Below are 18,271 nucleotides of genomic sequence, written 5' to 3' on the forward strand. Positions count from 1 at the left end.
ACCCCAGGGTAGGGCAGACACAGTTTTCTGTGAATATCTCAAGAACCGTAGGGTTTAGGATGACCAATTTTTTGCGTATGTTTGCCTCCCAAACCCATTCCCTTACAAAAATTAAATGTTTGCGCAGATTTGCAGCAAACTTGTGGGTGATTTGTGGGAAACAAATGAGTTCACTAGAAAATATTGCTTAGCCAATAATGGCAAACTTCCAGTGAACTTCTGGTGACAAACCTAATTATGACCGCCGCGAGGCCATATAGGTTTAGTCAGATTTTTCTTTTTTTTTTTCTTTTTTCGCATGTCCAAATTTCCGGGACACTGTAAGACCAGGGTACACAAAACTTGGTGGGCATGTAACCCCACATGGATAGCATGGAACCTCCTGTTTTCGTTTTGATCTGTAGCACCACCCCCAGGGTAGGGCAGACACAGTTTTCTGTGAATATCTCGAGAACCGTAGGGTTTAGGATGACCAATTTTTTGCGTATGTTTGCCTCCCAAACCCATTCCATGTGTACACATGTGCATAAACAGATACACACATACATTCACAGTAATCCTACGTATGACACATACTCACACAGTAGACATATATACGCATGCATGCACATGCACACACACAGGCACATAAACAGGCAAACACACACATGCACGCACACACAGCCACACACACATAAACATGTACACGCACACATGCACACAATTCAAGAATTTCTCAGAATTATGAACAGGCAAGATGGGGGTGGGTTGTATAAAATGTATATTACATGTGAAATCTATGAACTAATCATGTTTTGGTACTTGTCTAGCAGATACCAGTGGGAATTGAGTGTGCATAATGCAATTCAGTGAGACAGTTAGAATCATATATGCCTTTCAGCGTGACTTATTTTTGTGGAAAAAATGTGCTGGACTGGGCGGCGGTCATATTTTGTACCGCTTTGTGGTACATCTACTTTGCATATGGCATTGTGGCAAATTTCCGATACTGGTGTTTGATTGGCTGGTGAGGAGATTGACAGATTCTTTTTTAGTTGGAATCATGGCAGGATTAATAGACCCTTCAACTGCATAAACAAACAAGTTTCTTCCTAAGACATTTCTAAGGCAGAGAACGCAACATTAAACTGTTACTTGGGGACAAACAAAAACAAAAAAGTTGTTGTATTAAAGCTACATTGTGTAATGTTTTGGTTCGATTCTTAGCAAAAAACATTTTTTTTCTTTCAAAAATATGTGCTCATTCATGTGTAATTACAACCCAAAATCAGAAAAAGTTGGTACATTGTTTCACTGAAATATTAAAGGTCTTCCCTGGAAAAAAGCATTGCCAGGATGGCAGTATATGTTGCTGAAAAACTGTATACATCATTCCGAATTGATTGTAACTTGTCAGATGTGCAAGATGCCCATGCTGTAGGCACTAATGCACCTCCACACAGTCATATATGTTGGGCTTTGAATTGAGGACCAACACAAGTTGGAAAGGTTGGATGCTTGGATAGGCCATCACCTCTTTAGCCCAGCCAGATGAGTCCATGATTTCCAAAAAAGAATTGCAAAGAATTTGATTGGTCTAATCACAGGACCTTTTTCCATGTTACCTCAGTCTATTTTAAATATGCTCAGGCCCAGATAAGACGGTGGTGTTTCTGTATCATGTCTAAATACAATTTTGGCTGTTGCATGGTAAAGTTTACTCTAGCATTTCTGATTTGAGTATCAAACTGTGCTGATAGACAATGGTTATCAGAGGTTTTCCTGAGCCCATTCAAAGATTTTCAGGTCTGGTTTTAATGTAGTGCCATCTGAGGTCCAAAAGACCACGGCCATCCAATATTGTTTTTCAACTCTATCCATAGTTTGCAAAGATTTCTTTGGATTCTGTGAATATTTCAATGATATAATGTACTGCATAGGTGATGAACTCCCCACATACAATTTCATGTTAAGAAGCATTAAAATGATATTGTTTCATCATTTTGTCCACACAGGTTTTACACAGAGAGATAGAGTGATAAATACCCCTACTACATCTTTACTTCTAAGAGACCCTGGAGCTCTGTAATGCTCTTTTTCATACCCAATCGTGTTGCCATAGTTACCCTAATTAGTTGTGAAACATTCCTCCTTTTGTTTTCTTTATCATTACACAACTTTTCCAGCATTTTGTTACCACGTCCCAACTTTTTTTGAAACATGTTGCTGGTATCAATTTCAAAATTAACATATATTTTCCATGAATTATTGACAAATTTGTCATGTTCAACATTTGATATGTTGTCTGTCCTTTTGGTAACTAAATATATGATTATGAATTTGCAGATTATTGCATTCTGTTTTTATTCGCATTTTACACAACGTCCCAACTTTTTTCTTATTTGGAGTCGTATTTCCACCAACAAATCAAAGTATTCTCGTAAGTGATTAAATTAAAAACAAAACACCACTTAATTTCGGGTTAAAATGCATTGTAACGCGTGTTACTGAAATTTGTACCAAGTACCCATTTTTTTGTAATGAGATTATTACCTCAATATGTCAAGTGTTTAGTGCCACATTTGTCATAAAAGTCTGGCTTCAGAAAATAAAACTCTTGCCCTGTATTGGTTTTAGCTTTGTCTGATAAAATACTCACTAGTGTTTAGTATTTGTACTTTAGTCTCATTGACTTGTGAGTAAAGCATAACACATAAGTAACTAGAGTAGAGCATTTCTTCTTCTGCATCAGATTGAAAGGCTAAAATCTGAAAGGACACCAGAAGTGACAAGGAGAAGAATAAGTGAACTTTAACACACACTCACACTCTAACACTCTCACACTCACACACACACGCTCAGAGAGAAGTGAAAATACAAGGTTGGTCATGGTTTTGCACTGTGGCTGATTTAGTTAAAAGTGACTCAACAGAAATCTGTGTGCTGGCTCAACAGAAAGCCAGAGTTCTGTTCCTGCATTCTAACACACACACACATGCACACGCGCATACACACACACACACACACACACACACACACAGTCATGCTCAGTGTGGTGTGGTCTTGTGATGTTGTAAATGAACCCATAATGTTCCATCTAGATGCTTTTACCCCACACATGCAGGTGTGGTGTGTGTGTCTATGTCTATAGTGTGTGTGTGTGTGTCTATGTCTATAGTGTGTGTGTGTGTGTGTGTGTGTGTCTATGTCTATAGCGTGTGTGTGTGTGTGTGTGTGTGTCTATGTCTATAGCGTGTGTGTGTGTGTGTGTGTGTGTGTGTGTCTTTGTGTGTGTGTGTCTGTGTGTGTCTGTCTATATCTATAGTGTGTGTGTGTGTGTGTGTGTGTGTGTGTGTGTCTATGTCTATTGTGTGTATGTGCGTGTGTGTGTGGTGTGTGTGTGTGTGCATCACCACATGACAATCAGTTGGTCATTATTCTCATAATGATAGAGAGACTATCAAGTGTGCACAAGCCCAGAAGCAGAAAGAAGGAGAGAGAGAGAGGCTGCATAGTCTCTCTATCATCTGAGTGCAAACAAACAGAGAGAGAGAGAGAGAGAGGCTTCATAGTCTCTCTATCATCTGAGTGCAAACAAACAGAAAGAGAGAGAGAGAAAGAGAGAGTTCATAATGATTTTCTCTCTCTCTCTCTTTCTCCCCCTCTTTCTGCTTCTGTGTTTGTGCGCACTTGATAGAGAGACTGAGAAAGAGAGAGAAAGAGAGAGAGAGAGAGAGAGAGAGAGAGAAAAAAAGAGAGAGAGGGTTCATAGACACTCTATCATCTGAGTGCACAGAAGCACAGGTCACTCAAACGCAGACGCATTCCGGCTGACACATCTCATCATCCAGAGACCTTAAGTAAGTAAGTATGTAAGTATGTATGTCTGTATCTATCTATCTCATTCAACAAGAACAACCCCCCGCCGTGATGATATACACACACAATCCTAACTCTGTACTGCTACTGTATATACAGGGATGTAGTGGTAAAATAAGAGGTGGGTAAACTATGAATTCTGTGAGGTGGACTGCGCCATGCGGTATTGGATTTTTCAGAACATGTTTGATGATGGTGGAGGCTATTGTCCAATGTTTATAACAATATCAGTCGTATTAAATGGTTCCTAGAGTGTACATATTGTGTACAGTGTGATTTTTGAATGCTAAAAGTTGCAATTGGTGGATAAACTCTTTTGAGAGGTGCATAAACTCTAATAAGAGGTGGACAAACTCTCTGATTTCACCTCAATCTCTCTCTCTCACACACACACACACACACAGTTGTGGTTTGTTATCGTATCTGTTGATTGCTTTGCTACGGTTTTACGGTCATTTGCATCATGTGACTTTGAGGTTTACACGCCTGTTGATGCAGTTCACGGAAATGTTTTTATTATTTGGAGTCAAGTCACTCTCACGCACACACACACACACACACACTATTGGGTACATTTTGGAAAGTCAGGGACCAAATTCTTTACACAATTAGACGTGACTGTCTCTAATAGCCAATCTGGACAAATGCCAATTGGATTAAAACAAAGACTTCTCTTTTCCTCCAGAAGATTACAAGCCACAGTGTGTGTGTGTGTGTGTGACTTTACTTGGCTCACTTGACTGTGAACTAGGCTCAGTGTGTGTGCGTGTGACTGCGAGCTGATGTGTGTGACTGTGAGCTGATGTGTGTGTGTGTGTATGTGTATATATGTGTGCTAATGTACAGTAGGTGGTCGATTGCGCCTGGGATAAAGAGCCCATAAGTCGCCCTGTTCGTTCTGCTTTGCTTTGTATGTGTGATTATTGTTTCACTGGTCCACTACACACTGCTGAAGAAAACAGAAAACAGGTTTTTGATGACCCAGAGAAACTTGCACACAACACTGTTGACACTAGTCTAGACCACAAGAAGCCTCATGGGATCAACTGAGTAGCCGTAACAAACACGCACGCAAGAACGCACGCACGCACACTTACTTACTTAATGAGACAGCAGAACAATGAGTCACCAATACACTAGGAATTATCCTTCCACACCGTACAATGTAACTAGCCTTCTACTAAGCCCACTGTTTATGACTTACTTACTGTACCTCACTCATGATTCAACAAGACACCAAGACATAAAAAGAACATGAAACGTTGCCATTTTGCCTACTGTGCGACCTGTGGAAGACATTTGTGTGGCACATGAACTGAATCGCTGCTGGAGACTTATGCCTTAGTTGACAAATGCAAAGTCAACATGTTTATTATATGTTGGAATTCCTATTATGAATTATGGTGACAACTTGAACAAAGTGCTGCTGAAACAAACAAATGTTCAGTAGGCTACAAAGTGCACAGTAAACAACCCTCATGAAAAAATAGGCTACAGTAATCATATACTTATTTGAGATACATACTAATTTCATGGCAATATTATAGATATTATAGGGAAATATTTAAGTTCAAGTTCAATTTAATTTATATAGCACATTATCATACAAAATGTCATTCAATGTCAACTTTTGAAGTCTTGGTTATGGCAGGTTATGACAGCGTGTATTACTCCATATAGGGTTTCCGACCGGAGACACAGAACTCTGTTAATGTGAAAACCGAATTCTCAATATTGGTGTCTTGTGTTAGTCTGTTGTTTTGGCTTCCAAAAACTTAGACTAGCCTACTAAACAACTTCGAAGTAACCTGTCGGTGCTACAGCCTGCAACCTGGATATATTAACCGGCTGGCAGAACTCGAAAAATACAACTTGAAAATGTAAAGCGCAAAATGCAGGCCTAGCCTATGTCTACTTTATAAATAAGGGTATTTTACTGTCTATGGGTAGGCTATGCATAGCCTAAGTTGATGCGAAAACAGCTATTGACTTACCAGAGGGAAGATAGTTGAAATTAGTGGCGTCTGACGAGGCCATGCCAATAAATTAATGTTAAAACACCTACTTAATTCTTTTTTTTAAAATAAAAGTAGCCTGCATAAAACCGGCACAACGACCGATCGCGTTGCGGCGGGCAATCAGCGATCCCCGTCCAGCTCCATAGTCCGACTCGAAGCACCGCTGTGTTTTCAGACTTCTCCGTGAAGGGACGCAATCGGTGCCACTGTGTTGCTTCCGGTACAGGGGACCATGTGAGGGAGATCATGTGACGAGCTGAGCTGTATTTCGCCACTGTGTTCCAAGGTTCCAAAGTTGGGCAGTCAAGAGAAAACAAAAGAGACATGATGTGTTATGACATCAGAGTATTTCCCAGCCTCTTGAGTCTCGTAGCCTATTCACATAGGCAATTATGCTTACAGAAGCACATCCATCAGTGAAATCTATGTAGACTACTCTTCATAGTCGAAAAACACTATCAAAACTGAAAAAAAAAAAAAAAAAAAAAACACTCATTTACTTGGACTACAGTATCACACAAGATAAATTAATTTGTGTTGGGTGATCGTTTCTAGTTGTCGAACCATGTTAAGGACAGTTAATCACAAAACAACTTCATTGTAGGCCTTCACGATCATGCCAACTTTCAGAAACAATATTTTACTGACATCTAGGGGACAATCGCGTTACTGCAGAGTGCCTTGAGATGCCCTATCCACCTGAATGTACATCACAGTACAGTACTTGGTGGTGCAAACGATATCGCAGTTTTTGGTCGATTTGAAGCATCAGTTAACTTCAAAACAGGTACCTTACTTTGGATAGACAATATCAAGATATCATAGGAGTGATTAGTGTCAACAACATTAGTATAACATTAGTAACTCAACATTAGGGAGCATTAGGGACCTCGTCTTTATGTTAAGGAAAGATGTCAAATAAAATGCTTGTATAATCTTTGAGCCAGCTCCTTTCAATGTGATCTCAATGGTGATGCAGCTTTTGTTTGCATATCCAACAGCATGGCGTACCTGTTACCGCCTTCAAATATCCACAATATTTATGTTTCCTTTCAAAGAATATGCCACACACTTCCCGGAAGGCTTTTCGGCCAGCACAAACATTTCCGATCATCTGTGTTTTAATGGCTATTTTTTTTTGCGTACCTGTGACACCAACCCGTGTTGCACCTAGTGAATGACCATGTTAAAATGCTGAAGGATTTATGCCTGTTTCAAAGTTGAATAAAGAGAGTCACCCTGTTGGGCATAAACAACATATTGTAGCGTCCAGTGAGTACAAAAGGAGGAATATAACAGAAGATGCCGCTACTGACATACAAACATAGTGAGTGTGACATACAAACATAAACATACAAACATAAGTGACATACAAACATAAACATAAGTGACATACAAACATAAACATACAAACGCACACACACACACACACAGAATATAACAGAAGATGCCGCTACTGACGCTCCACCGCAAATTGATGTGCTGACCGCCTGTCGAGGTCATCCTGCGGTTGCTGAGTGACATACAAACACACACACACAAACATAAACATACAAACACACACACACATAAACATACAAACACACACACACACACACAGAGGATCGTTTTCCATGTTATTTATCTTGAGCGTTGAAATCAGCTACATAATACACAAAACGTCATCACCAAACAGGATGGGTTCAAATAAATACAAATGATGAAATCGCCGCATATAGAAATCAGAAGTGACACACACACACCCAGGGAAGCATACCAGTTTACTATTTACAAATAATATATACAAACAAAAAACAAACAAACAAACTTCAGCAGGACTGTGACAAAGAGAGCAGCCAGAAATTCTGTTTTTTTTTGTTTTGTTTGTTTTTCAAAACAATGTCATCCACTCAACATTCCAAACAGCCTGCTGTTTGCTCCAAATGTGCGCACAGACGTATGCTCGCAAACAGGCCACACACACACACACACACACACACACACGCACGCACAAAGCCAGTGTTGGATGTTTTAAGACAGCAGACCAGGTTTGTTCAATGGTCCTCAAGTGCAGACTAGAGTGTGTTCTACATATGCCGAGTATTCATTCACACACAAACACACACACACAGACAGACACACACACACACACACACACACACAGAAGGGGCAGGGGATGACTGCATGACAGAATGGGTCTTGTCACTGGCACACAGAGACGGGCTCCAACGATCCAGAGCCTCTCAGGAGGCAACAGTGTTGGGGCTCGAACCGGCAACCCTCCGGTTACAAGTCGCGCGCACGACACACACACACACACACTTTGGGGCAGCCGTGGCCCACTGGTTAGCGCTTCGGACTTGTAACCGGAAGGTTGCCGGTTCGAGCCCCGACCAGTGGGCCGTGGCTGAAGTGCCCTTGAGCAAGGCACCTAACCCCTCACTGCTCCCCGAAGCCACCGCTGGAAGCAGGCAGCTCACTGGCGCCGGGATTAGTGTGTGCTTCACCTCACTGTGTGTTCACTGAGTGCTGTTTGTGTTTCACTAATTCACCGATTGGGTTAAATGCAGAGACCAAATTTCCCTCACAGGATCAAAAAAGTATATATACTTATACTATACACACGCGCACACGCACATACACGGGCACTACAAGCCCCGCTCACTTTCTTTCACTCACACACACACACACACACACACACACACACCGTCTCAGTTAGTCCAGCAAGCTCTCAACGAGGGCAGCATCATTCGTGTTCCAACTCAGATCAGTTCAGTTCGGTTGAGTGTCCCCCTCCTGAGATGCCGTAGTTCAGTGTGTCCCTCCTGAGATGCCGTAGTTCAGTGTCTCACTCCTGAGATGCCGTAGTTCAGTGTGTCCCTCCTGAGATGCCATAGTTCAGTGTGTCCCTTATGAGATGCTGTAGTCACAGCAGGACAAAGTCATCAGAGCTGCCATGCTTTTTACTCCTGGCCATCGGATTGGGTGGTAAGATGTGAGAGGGCGGGGCCTCGTGAGGCTCATCCAATCTGAAGTCCTGGCTCCCCCTGTCTACAAAGGTGAAGATGGGGTACTTCTCCTTAGAGGAAGAGAGAGCCTGGGGAGAGAGAGAGAGAGACAGAGAGAGACAGCAGAGAACAAGAGCAAAATCAAAAGAGACCAAAGTGTTACTAATGTCTCAAATTCCACTCAATGCTTCAATGAGATACTCAAATATCTCACTCATGTCCAGTATTCTGGCTTTGTCGAAAACACACTCACTCAACTCACTCAACTCACTCAACTCACTCAACTCACTCAACTCACTCAACTCACTCAACTCACTCAACTCACTCAACTCACTCACTTCTTCCACGGCTGAGCAGAGTGACTCGAAGTCTTTCTTTGCCAACAAAGCCAATGGCACAGTGGGGTCCCACGCATGGAAAACACCCAGAGAGGACATCCTTTTAGACTAAGACATAACCATATATATATATATGGGTGGAATTTTACCTATTGTTTGCTTCATATAAGGGAGGTATATATACCACTGCACAGATCAACAGATATAGGAGATGGAGGGAAGAGGAAGAGAAAGAGAGAGAGAGGTTACACAAAAAGTATATATATATATATACATATACATAGAGAGAGAGACACACACACACACACACAATAATATATCGCCCTTAATTACTCACACACACAACACACACACATGGCCTCCAGGGGACACACACACACAGTACGTCATTCACACAATACATTGACAAGAAAGGGAGAAATAAGAGAAAGGATGGTGTGTGTGAGAGAGACACACACACACACAGAGAGAGAGAGATAAGAGAGGCCTTAATCCGTGTGTGAGAGAGAGAGAGAGAGAGACCGAGAGAGAGAGAGAGAGAGACAGAGAGAGAGAGAGAGATTAGAGAAAGGATGGTACTGTGCCTTGAGAGAGAGAGAGAGAGAGAGAGAATCCGGCCCCATTGTGTGAGAGAGAGAGAGAGAGACAAAGGACATGTGAGAGAAGAGAGACTACACAGAGAGAGAAGGGACCTTAATCCGAGAGAGAGAGAGAGAGACAGAGAGAGAAAGGATGTCTTAATGTGAGAGAGAGAGAGAGAGAGGAGAGAGAAGGAGAGATGGAGAGAGAGAGAGAGAAAGGGATGGGTGTGTGAGAGAGAGAGAGAGAGAGAGAGAGAGAGAGAGAGAGAGAGAGAGAGAGAGAGAGAGAGAGAGAGAGAAAGGGATGGCAAGAGAGAGTAAAGGAATAGGTAGAGGTTACAAATCTTTTATTGGGCATTCACCTCTCATAATCTTTATGTCTGTACACACCTTACGCGCACGCGCACACACACACACACACACCTCTCTTCTTTATGTCTGTACACACCTTAAATGTTTCATTCTAAATCCAAACCCTACACACGTGCACACAAAACACACAACACACACACACACACCGGTGTAGCAGGTAGGGATGTAACGGTATGAAAATTTAACCTCACGGTTTTCGTGGCCAAAATTATCACGGTTGTCGGTATCATCACGGTATTTTTAAAAGTGTATTTCATATGTTCAGAAAGCACTGATAGGCCTACACAAGCTGACATATATATATATATATATAATATAAAGTGTCCCGTTCACTTTTTCATGTTTAATTGGCTGTGTGCTTATAGCTTAACTTACCCTACCATGACTTGGAATTTGCTATTTCTGTTATTTGGACCCAATGAGTGAGACCAAAGTGTTTGAAATAAAACTTAAGGCTACGGTATTCTCCTGATAACGTGAGTGGAATGGATTTAATGTGGACGCGAACATAAGACGCAGAGTGGCTAAATGATACAGTGGACGTTTTGCGGTGAAAATGTCCCACCAGGTTTTATTATCGTCAACATTTTTATCGCGGTTTACCATTATACCGGTAATCGTTACATCCCTAGTAGCAGGTATTTCGTCTTACCTCCAGTGAGAAGTTGCTCTGGGTGGCATCCACCAGGGGCTGACAGTAGTGTGGATCCAAGTACAGCAGTTGCTCATCTATTGGACAGAAAGCAGGACAGACAGAGCAAACAACCAATCAGAGCAGGCTATCTACCGCAAAACAACCAACCAGAAAGGACGATCAATGCAAACAACCAGTCAGAGCAGACACAATCATTACAGATAAGCCAATGGGAAGCTCACCTTGAAAGCCAATGAAGAACAAGGAGTGTTTCGGTTTCCCCCCAATGATTCCGATACAACAGTCCAGCTTTAAAATGTTCTAAAAAAAAAAGGGCAAACTCCGATCAGCTGACTGTTCGATCATTAAAATCGATTATACAGGTTTACTGAATGATTGACAGCACTTGGCTCTAAAGATCTCCTGTGTGTTTGAACTTTGTCTTGAGCCTCAGGTCACGTGGTATCTAAGCGCATCCTCTGAGCAAAACAGCCCTTTCAGGAAGCACGCAAGTGTTCAACGGCAGGGTGCGCCTTTAGACTCTCTTATGGTATCAATATAAACCATGTCTCAATCAACAAACAGTACACTTTATTTGCCATAGCAACCACCATATGCACCCTAGCAACCATTTGAATTACCGTGGCAACAAACAGTACACTACAGCCAATTCAATATGCACACTACTACATGTGTTGGACTGTCACTAGTTGAGCATGAGAGCACAAGCTCAAACTGATGCACTGGATACAAGGTTGAACCCAATCAGTATTTTAAGTATACAAACGTTTTAAGTATGTTTTTAAGCATTGCCACACTGGGACAGCTAAACAGAGAAGTATGGTTGTTTCAGTAGGTAGGTATGCACTAACTTTGACACACTGAATGGAGGCGATATTTTAAAGTGAATATGACTTAGCAAGTAAGACACTGGATGTTGTTGAGTATGTGAAGTAAGTATATACTCACTTTGACACACTGGATGTAGGTGGGGTTGAGTATGTACTCACTTTGACACACTGGATGTAGGTGGGGTTGAGTGTTTCTCCGCCCAGTCGGACTGGGACGAGGATGATGACGGACTGCCAACTCGAGTCACCCTCTCCCTCACACACGTGCACCACATCCTCTTTATAAACTACACACACACACATACACACATGCAACAACAGAATAACAAATATACATCAGGTCAAGCAGCAAATACAGCGTTTCCACCTGAAGCTGTTATAATACAATTAGCTATTAGCCTTTGCTACAATTAGCTATTAGCCCCTGCAATCCCACCAGTTGGCACTGATTAAAGCATGCTCACATGCCAACTGGTGTCATTTGACAATATAAACTGACATTTTGGCGCACTATAAGTGATATTTAATTGAAATTGAAATTGCTTAACCCCGAGTTGCTCCGGGGACAATGGCCCTTGTAACATAATTGATATATGTAATAATTGATATATGTAAGTCGCTTTGGATTGAAAGCTTAATAAATAAATGTAAACGCTACACGATACAGCTCCTCAGAATGTTTTTGAAATTTTGCAATTCCATTGATTTGAATGGGCCATTCCAAACGTCCAAAATATATCTATATTGACTGGTACATCACTTTGGTCTCCTATTCTCCTATTATTCTGTTTTCCAATACTGACCGTGTGGATAGTGGACAGGGGGCGGTGGGGGTGGGGCTCACCTGTGCAATCCTGGGCGACGTACACCGTCAGATTCTGCACCTCAGTAGTGGTAGCCACAGCTTTCCTACACACACACACACACAGACTCCCATTAGCTCTATATGCTGACACTAACGTCACAGTGGAAACAAAGCACTGTAATTTAGAGGGTCACAATCATCTACATTCCTACACACAAACACTCTCAGACACACACACCCTCCAGGGTGCTCTTACCTTTTAGATAGTTAGGTCGCTAGGCCAAAACTAGTGTAGTGTTGCTTCAGCTGAAGCGTCCCCCCCCAACCTCCCCCAACCCCCAACACACACACACACACACACGTACACACACACACACATACACACACACACACACGTACACACACACGTACACACCGAGGGGCCGTACCAGTCCCTCTCTCTCACACACCGAGTTAATACACACACACACACACACACACACACACGTGTACACACTTACCTGAGTATGTGTGCGACCACCGAGGGGCCGTACCAGTCCCCGGCCCGCCGCCCGGCGCTCCTCCCTAGCGCCACCATCTGGTGGAGGCCGAAGGGTGCGCCCGGGTGATCCCCAAACCAGGACACCAGCTTGCGGTGCAGCGCCTCGCTGCGCGGGTCCCCCGCGGGCTTGGGAACGCGTTTGGGGGGTGCCTGCGGTGGAGGCCCCGGGGCCGAGGAGGAGGAGGAGGAGGAAGAGTTGCTGCTGCTGCTGGAGAAGGAGGAGAGGGAGGGGATGGACACAACGCCCCCTAGTGTCTTGGAAGGGGAGCGCGGGCGGAGGAACTCAAAGTCCACGTCGGTGAGGGGCGGGGAGTCGGGCCACTGCCAGCCTGGAGAACAGAAGATATACATACACACACACACACACACACACAGAGTTAATACATACACACACACACAGAGTTAATACACACACACATGCACAGAGACACAGACGCACACACAGAGTTAATACACACACAGACACACACACACACACCTGAGGGCATCAGGTGTGTGAGTAGCCCCTGGGCCAGCAGCATTTGTCCACTGCGCAGCATGCAGCCCCACCCACAGTCAGAGGTCAACCCCGCGCCGTCAAGAGGAGCGAAGTCCTTCCTGTAGGTCAACCAGAGTCGAGACGCAAATGCCAGAGAGAAACGCTCCACCTCATCTAGAGTGAGAGAGAGAGAGAGAGAGAGAGAGAGAGAGATGGGGGGCAGGGGGGGGAGAGAGAGAGAGAGAGAGAGAGAGAGAGATGGGGGGGCAGTGGGGGGGGAGAGAGAGAGGGGGGCAGTAGGAGAGAGAGAGAGAGAGAGCGTGGGGGGGGGGGGTTGTACATTAACCAGTGTATTCACAGGACAGAAAGAAATATTTAACTGCGACTGACACTCACTCACACACTACAATAACAAACTCTTCAACTGAAACACACTTTTGATCGCTCACACACACACACACACACACACACACACACGTGAGTGACATTACCTTCACGGTTGAACAGATAGGAATGTCCGAGCAGATAGAGGGGAGAGGTCTTGTTGAAGGAGGTCTTGGACTTCACTGACCAGCCTGTGGAGAGAGAGATAGAGAGAGGGAGGAGGAGGGGAAGAGAAAGGGGGATAGAGAAGGAGAAAGAAAGAGAGAGGGCAGAGACAGAGAGGGAGAAGGAGAGAGGGGGGATGAGAGAGGGGGGTTAAATTCAGAGAATGTGAAAAAAGAAATCAAATGGTCACATATTTGCATTTGCTTATTTGATCGTATATAGTGCTTAGATCAGGTACATTTACAGTAAATCATTTTACAAAAACAGAGACACACTAACAAGCACACACAAATAAACACCCACTAACATAAACCCACACACTCTCACACACAATAGGGCTGCAACTAATGATTACTTAGATAGATAGATAGATAGATAGATAGATAGATAGATAGATATTTTTAGAATTTTCACAGTCAATTTATCAGTTGATTATTTTCTCTATTTAACCAACTATTTGTTTGATCACACACACACACACACCATATTTGACGTTGTTCCAGGCGGACATCAGTTTGGTCTTCAGACGGTCCACCTCGTCTGGCTCCCCCTCGTTGCGGTTGCCATCGGCAACGTGCCCAAAGTGGCCGCCCTTCGTCTCAGAGCTCTTGCCGACGTACTGGGCCGAGCTGGGGGACACCGAGTTCATGGCTGACCCCTGACCTTTGACCCTTGATTACTACAGAACACTGCAGACAGTCATCCCCTGAGTGTGTGAGAGAGAGAGAGAGAGAGAGGGGGTGGGGCTATTAGTATGTACAGTATATTCTTCTTCTTCTTATTATTATTATTATTATTATTATTATTATTATATTATTGATATTATCATCATCATCACCATGTTTATTAATGTACTGTTCAATTTTGTTTACTGACGTTGTATTATTCATAGACATTGCAGTACTGTGTGTAACAGTCATGCTAACAAAGCTCAAGAGAGGAGAGTAAGGGGGGGAATGGAGGCAGAGGGAGATTTCAGAGCACCTGCGTAGCGTTCAAGAATCATTTACTTTTTTAGAGCAGGAGATGAATAAATAGGTATTGAAGAAACACAGTTGGGCTACTCAAGCAAGCTGTAAAGCTAATAACCAGATATACACCAATTCTGTGAGGAAATATATTTGTATTAATGTATTTTGGCAAGTCAATTTTAAACTACTACAATAAAATTCCCTGATATTCCATGACTATGCCCCAACAATTCTAAAATCCCCCGACTTTCCTTGTCTGGAATAGACTGTCTAAAATGCCATGATATTCCAGAAGTTCCATGACTCGTGGGAACCCTGTACACTACAGTCTTCCTTCCTTCTACCATTACATCATATACATGCAACAACTCCCTGACTGACCACAGAACATCCTCAGATATAAAATTAAAATAAAAGTGACCTAGACTGGAGACTGTACTCAGATAAAACATTAAAAAGTGTCCTAGACTGGACTCAGATATAACATTAAAGAAACACCAAAGAACTTTCTCTCTGTCGCACGTGCGCTATTTGTTTATCCAGCACCGGCTTTGCAAATAACAATGTCCATAGACAAGGTAGAATATGTTGCATGATTTATGAAAGTACAATGTATTGCGACATCAAACGCAAGTCAAATTTGTAGTTTCTTATGTCTCATTCCATCGAACTACAGATCTGCTACACTATCTGGCAAACTTACATAGTGCGGTTATAGCCGATAGAGGGCTGTGAAGCGAATGCAGAAGTGCCGTTCACCCTGTTACAAGTTGATGAACCACTGAAACGATTTTGGAAACATTATATTAAGGTACAAAAAACTCTTTGGTGTTGCTTTAAAAGTGTCCTAGACTGGACTTGGCCCCTCTACTCAGATATAACATTAAAAGTGTCCTAGACTGGACTTGGCCCCTGTATCACGCACAAACTTAAACTTAAACAAAACAAACAAAAAACATTTGACCCTCATCTTCAGTGTCATGCCTGGGATATTCTCTAAGATCATCAATACCCTTATCAAATTCTAGATAAAGACAGAGGAGGGAAGAGAGGGAGGGAGGGATAGAGAGAGTGAGAGAGAGAGAGAAAGAAAGAAAGAAAGAAAGAAAGAAAGAAAGATGTGCATAAACAGAGGCACAATTCAACGTTTGTGAGTTGTAGGCTAATATGCAGAAATGAAGCTGCACAATCTGTTAAAGTCTTTCACAAAGGGGTCCCAGAAGCACCAGTCGGCATAGCATAAGTCGGCTAGTATCCTGGGTTCAACCCTAACTCTGTGGGTTCACGCTGACAGCTGCAATAGGCGCATCTGATCAGCTGTCGCCTAGCTGCAGCCGTGTGATAGCGGTTTGGAGAGAGACCATTTCTATCTACTGTAACTGGACGTGTAGGCCTACTACCCGCAACAACGACATGTCACAAGACACAGAAATACAGAATCACTTCCTAAAACTCAGCTGTGATCTCAACTATTTCTCGTTCAGGCCAAAGTCATCGCACCGCACTGCAACACACGCACACACGCAGTGCCTTTAAAGTGCACTCACCAAACGGCCCGAACCAGGTGCGCAACTTAGTCACGCGGAGGGGTAACCGAAACATCACTTCTTCCTTACAGAGTCATATATTTACAGAACAAGAGACCTTCCCTGTTGTGTCAGGGGAAATGAACAGTTATGATTTCTCAAGTAACGAAAAAGCAGGTTTTACCGAGTTTACCCAATTGTGCTGCGGCCAGGCGAAGGGGAAGCAGGGCGCCAAAAAGACGCAGCCACCATTCATTCCTGCACAAGTCCAGAGATATGACTGTCCTCATGTGAGAGAGTCTAGCATGTGACCTGTGTGTGTATGACTGAGGGGGGTGAAAGGGCGAAGCACGAACAGAGACTCATTGAATCAATGAGAACGCAGGCCAATATAAATATAGGCTACTCGGTCTTGTGATTCTGATCTAAACAAAGAGAGTGGTTCTGAATTCAAATTGGCATGGGCTACACAGCAATAGGTGACCGTTAACGGTAAGTCACATAAAAGCGGAAAGCACAACACACGGTTGCGGATATCCACTTCCAATGTTAACGTTACAAGACTCGTAAACAGCTGTAACGTTGCCTTGCTATTAACACAGAGAAAGACACGGGAGCGTACCTATGTTCCCCGCTTTGTATGGGACCGGGGAACATAGGACCCTTTTTAAAACCCTAACCATAATCCTAACCCTTACCCCGAGCGGGGAACATACTGTAGGGATGACCCCAAAGAGACTATTTCAACTGAAGCGATGCCGACGTGTATGTTACTGCATACTAACAACAGCAAGGGCAGTTGATTTTCAACATGACAGTAACTAACTTTGTTTAACTACAAAGGGACACCCTCATGTCTGAAACGTCAAACTTGCCAATGCACTGTTTTCAACTAACAGTGACATCCAAACGTTATCTACCTAAGCTAACGTTACCAACCAAACGCATCTGATCTTTGCTAGCTGTCGAGCTAACTTTACTATCGTAACGTTACTGTGCAAGCGAGGTAGCTGGGGTGTAATTCAAAATGATTTCGTTCATGTTTTGCAGCGACGGCGTGAAAGTGTTTTGTTTACTAGTGGGTAAGAAAAGCGGCACATACTATAAATATGTTTCGTTGCAAGCTAGCAGCTAGTGTACTATGATAGTAATTCGAACAGACTCAGCTAGCTAGCTAGCTTACTGGATATCCACGGTTTGTTCGCAGAATGTTTGACAGTCATTCCACTTTGAACCCAAATTAACCAACTTACCTAGACATCTGTTGGATATGCCCAACGAATACTTTCAACAGGATGAAAAACAGTTAGCGCTGACAGATCAAAGTCAAGTAAGTTACGTTAGCCTGCTACTGGTGTCAAGTGCCTGGCAAGCAAGCCGAGGTAACTCAATCACTTTCTGGCTAACGCTTTGGTGGCAGTGCCTTCTTTTAGCTAACTGGCCCCATTACCACGCGACAATTTCCAATCAAACACCACACTTGTTAACAATTCTGTCAATGTATGCTGCTATGATAGCGCATAGTATAGTCATTCATATAAGTCCAGCGAGACGTTAACTGTCCGCGATCGCTTGTATTACTCTGGTTACTGTACACCGCTAGCTTCTACTACCGCCACTTCCTGTTGAGTTTGTTTACGACATGTCAGATCAGCCCATACCGAACAGCGATTGGACGGCGTCTTCATTCGATATCACGCTATTGGACTACTTGCCCAATCAATCACACAACTACAAAGCGCACAAACTGAGCAGTATCAGA

The 18,271-nt window shown here is 43.1% G+C and overlaps 2 protein-coding genes across 2 annotated transcripts in view; both read right to left on the reverse strand.

Annotated features, from left to right (window-relative positions):
• LOC125297303 (mucolipin-1-like) overlaps positions 1-6,087 on the reverse strand; it is a 50,817-nt gene extending 44,730 nt beyond the window's left edge. The window contains exon 1 of the mRNA XM_048247587.1: positions 5,853-6,087. Within this exon, the coding sequence (XP_048103544.1) occupies positions 5,853-5,895 (43 nt within the window). The 5' untranslated portion in view covers positions 5,896-6,087. The remainder of the gene's footprint in view (positions 1-5,852) is intronic.
• A 2,290-nt stretch (positions 6,088-8,377) lies between these two features.
• Positions 8,378-18,126, reverse strand: atg4da (autophagy related 4D, cysteine peptidase a). Its single transcript, XM_048248171.1, has 11 exons — positions 17,763-18,126; positions 14,496-14,718; positions 13,955-14,038; positions 13,464-13,637; positions 12,945-13,314; positions 12,484-12,548; positions 11,799-11,926; positions 11,031-11,109; positions 10,807-10,883; positions 9,202-9,309; positions 8,378-8,952 (listed from the first exon to the last, which is right to left on the reverse strand). Exons 2-11 carry the CDS (start codon positions 14,659-14,661, stop codon positions 8,782-8,784), a joined length of 1,422 nt encoding a protein of 473 aa, XP_048104128.1. The 5' UTR covers positions 14,662-14,718; positions 17,763-18,126; the 3' UTR covers positions 8,378-8,781.
• Positions 18,127-18,271: the final 145 nt, after the last annotated feature.

This window comes from Alosa alosa, chromosome 7 (genome assembly GCF_017589495.1).
Source record: "Alosa alosa isolate M-15738 ecotype Scorff River chromosome 7, AALO_Geno_1.1, whole genome shotgun sequence".
In the NCBI taxonomy this organism is placed as follows: domain Eukaryota; kingdom Metazoa; phylum Chordata; class Actinopteri; order Clupeiformes; family Clupeidae; genus Alosa; species Alosa alosa.

Coding starts and splice junctions, on each gene's coding strand:
- atg4da (XM_048248171.1), bottom strand. CDS start 14,661: ATGAACTCGGTGTCCCCCAGCTCGGCCCAGTACGTCGGCAAGAGCTCT. Junction 13,315..13,463: donor CACACACCTGATGCCCTCAG/GTGTGTGTGTGT, acceptor TCTGTTCTCCAG/GCTGGCAGTGGCCCGACTCC. Junction 9,310..10,806: donor AGAGCAACTTCTCACTGGAG/GTAAGACGAAAT, acceptor GTTATGTCTTAG/TCTAAAAGGATGTCCTCTCT.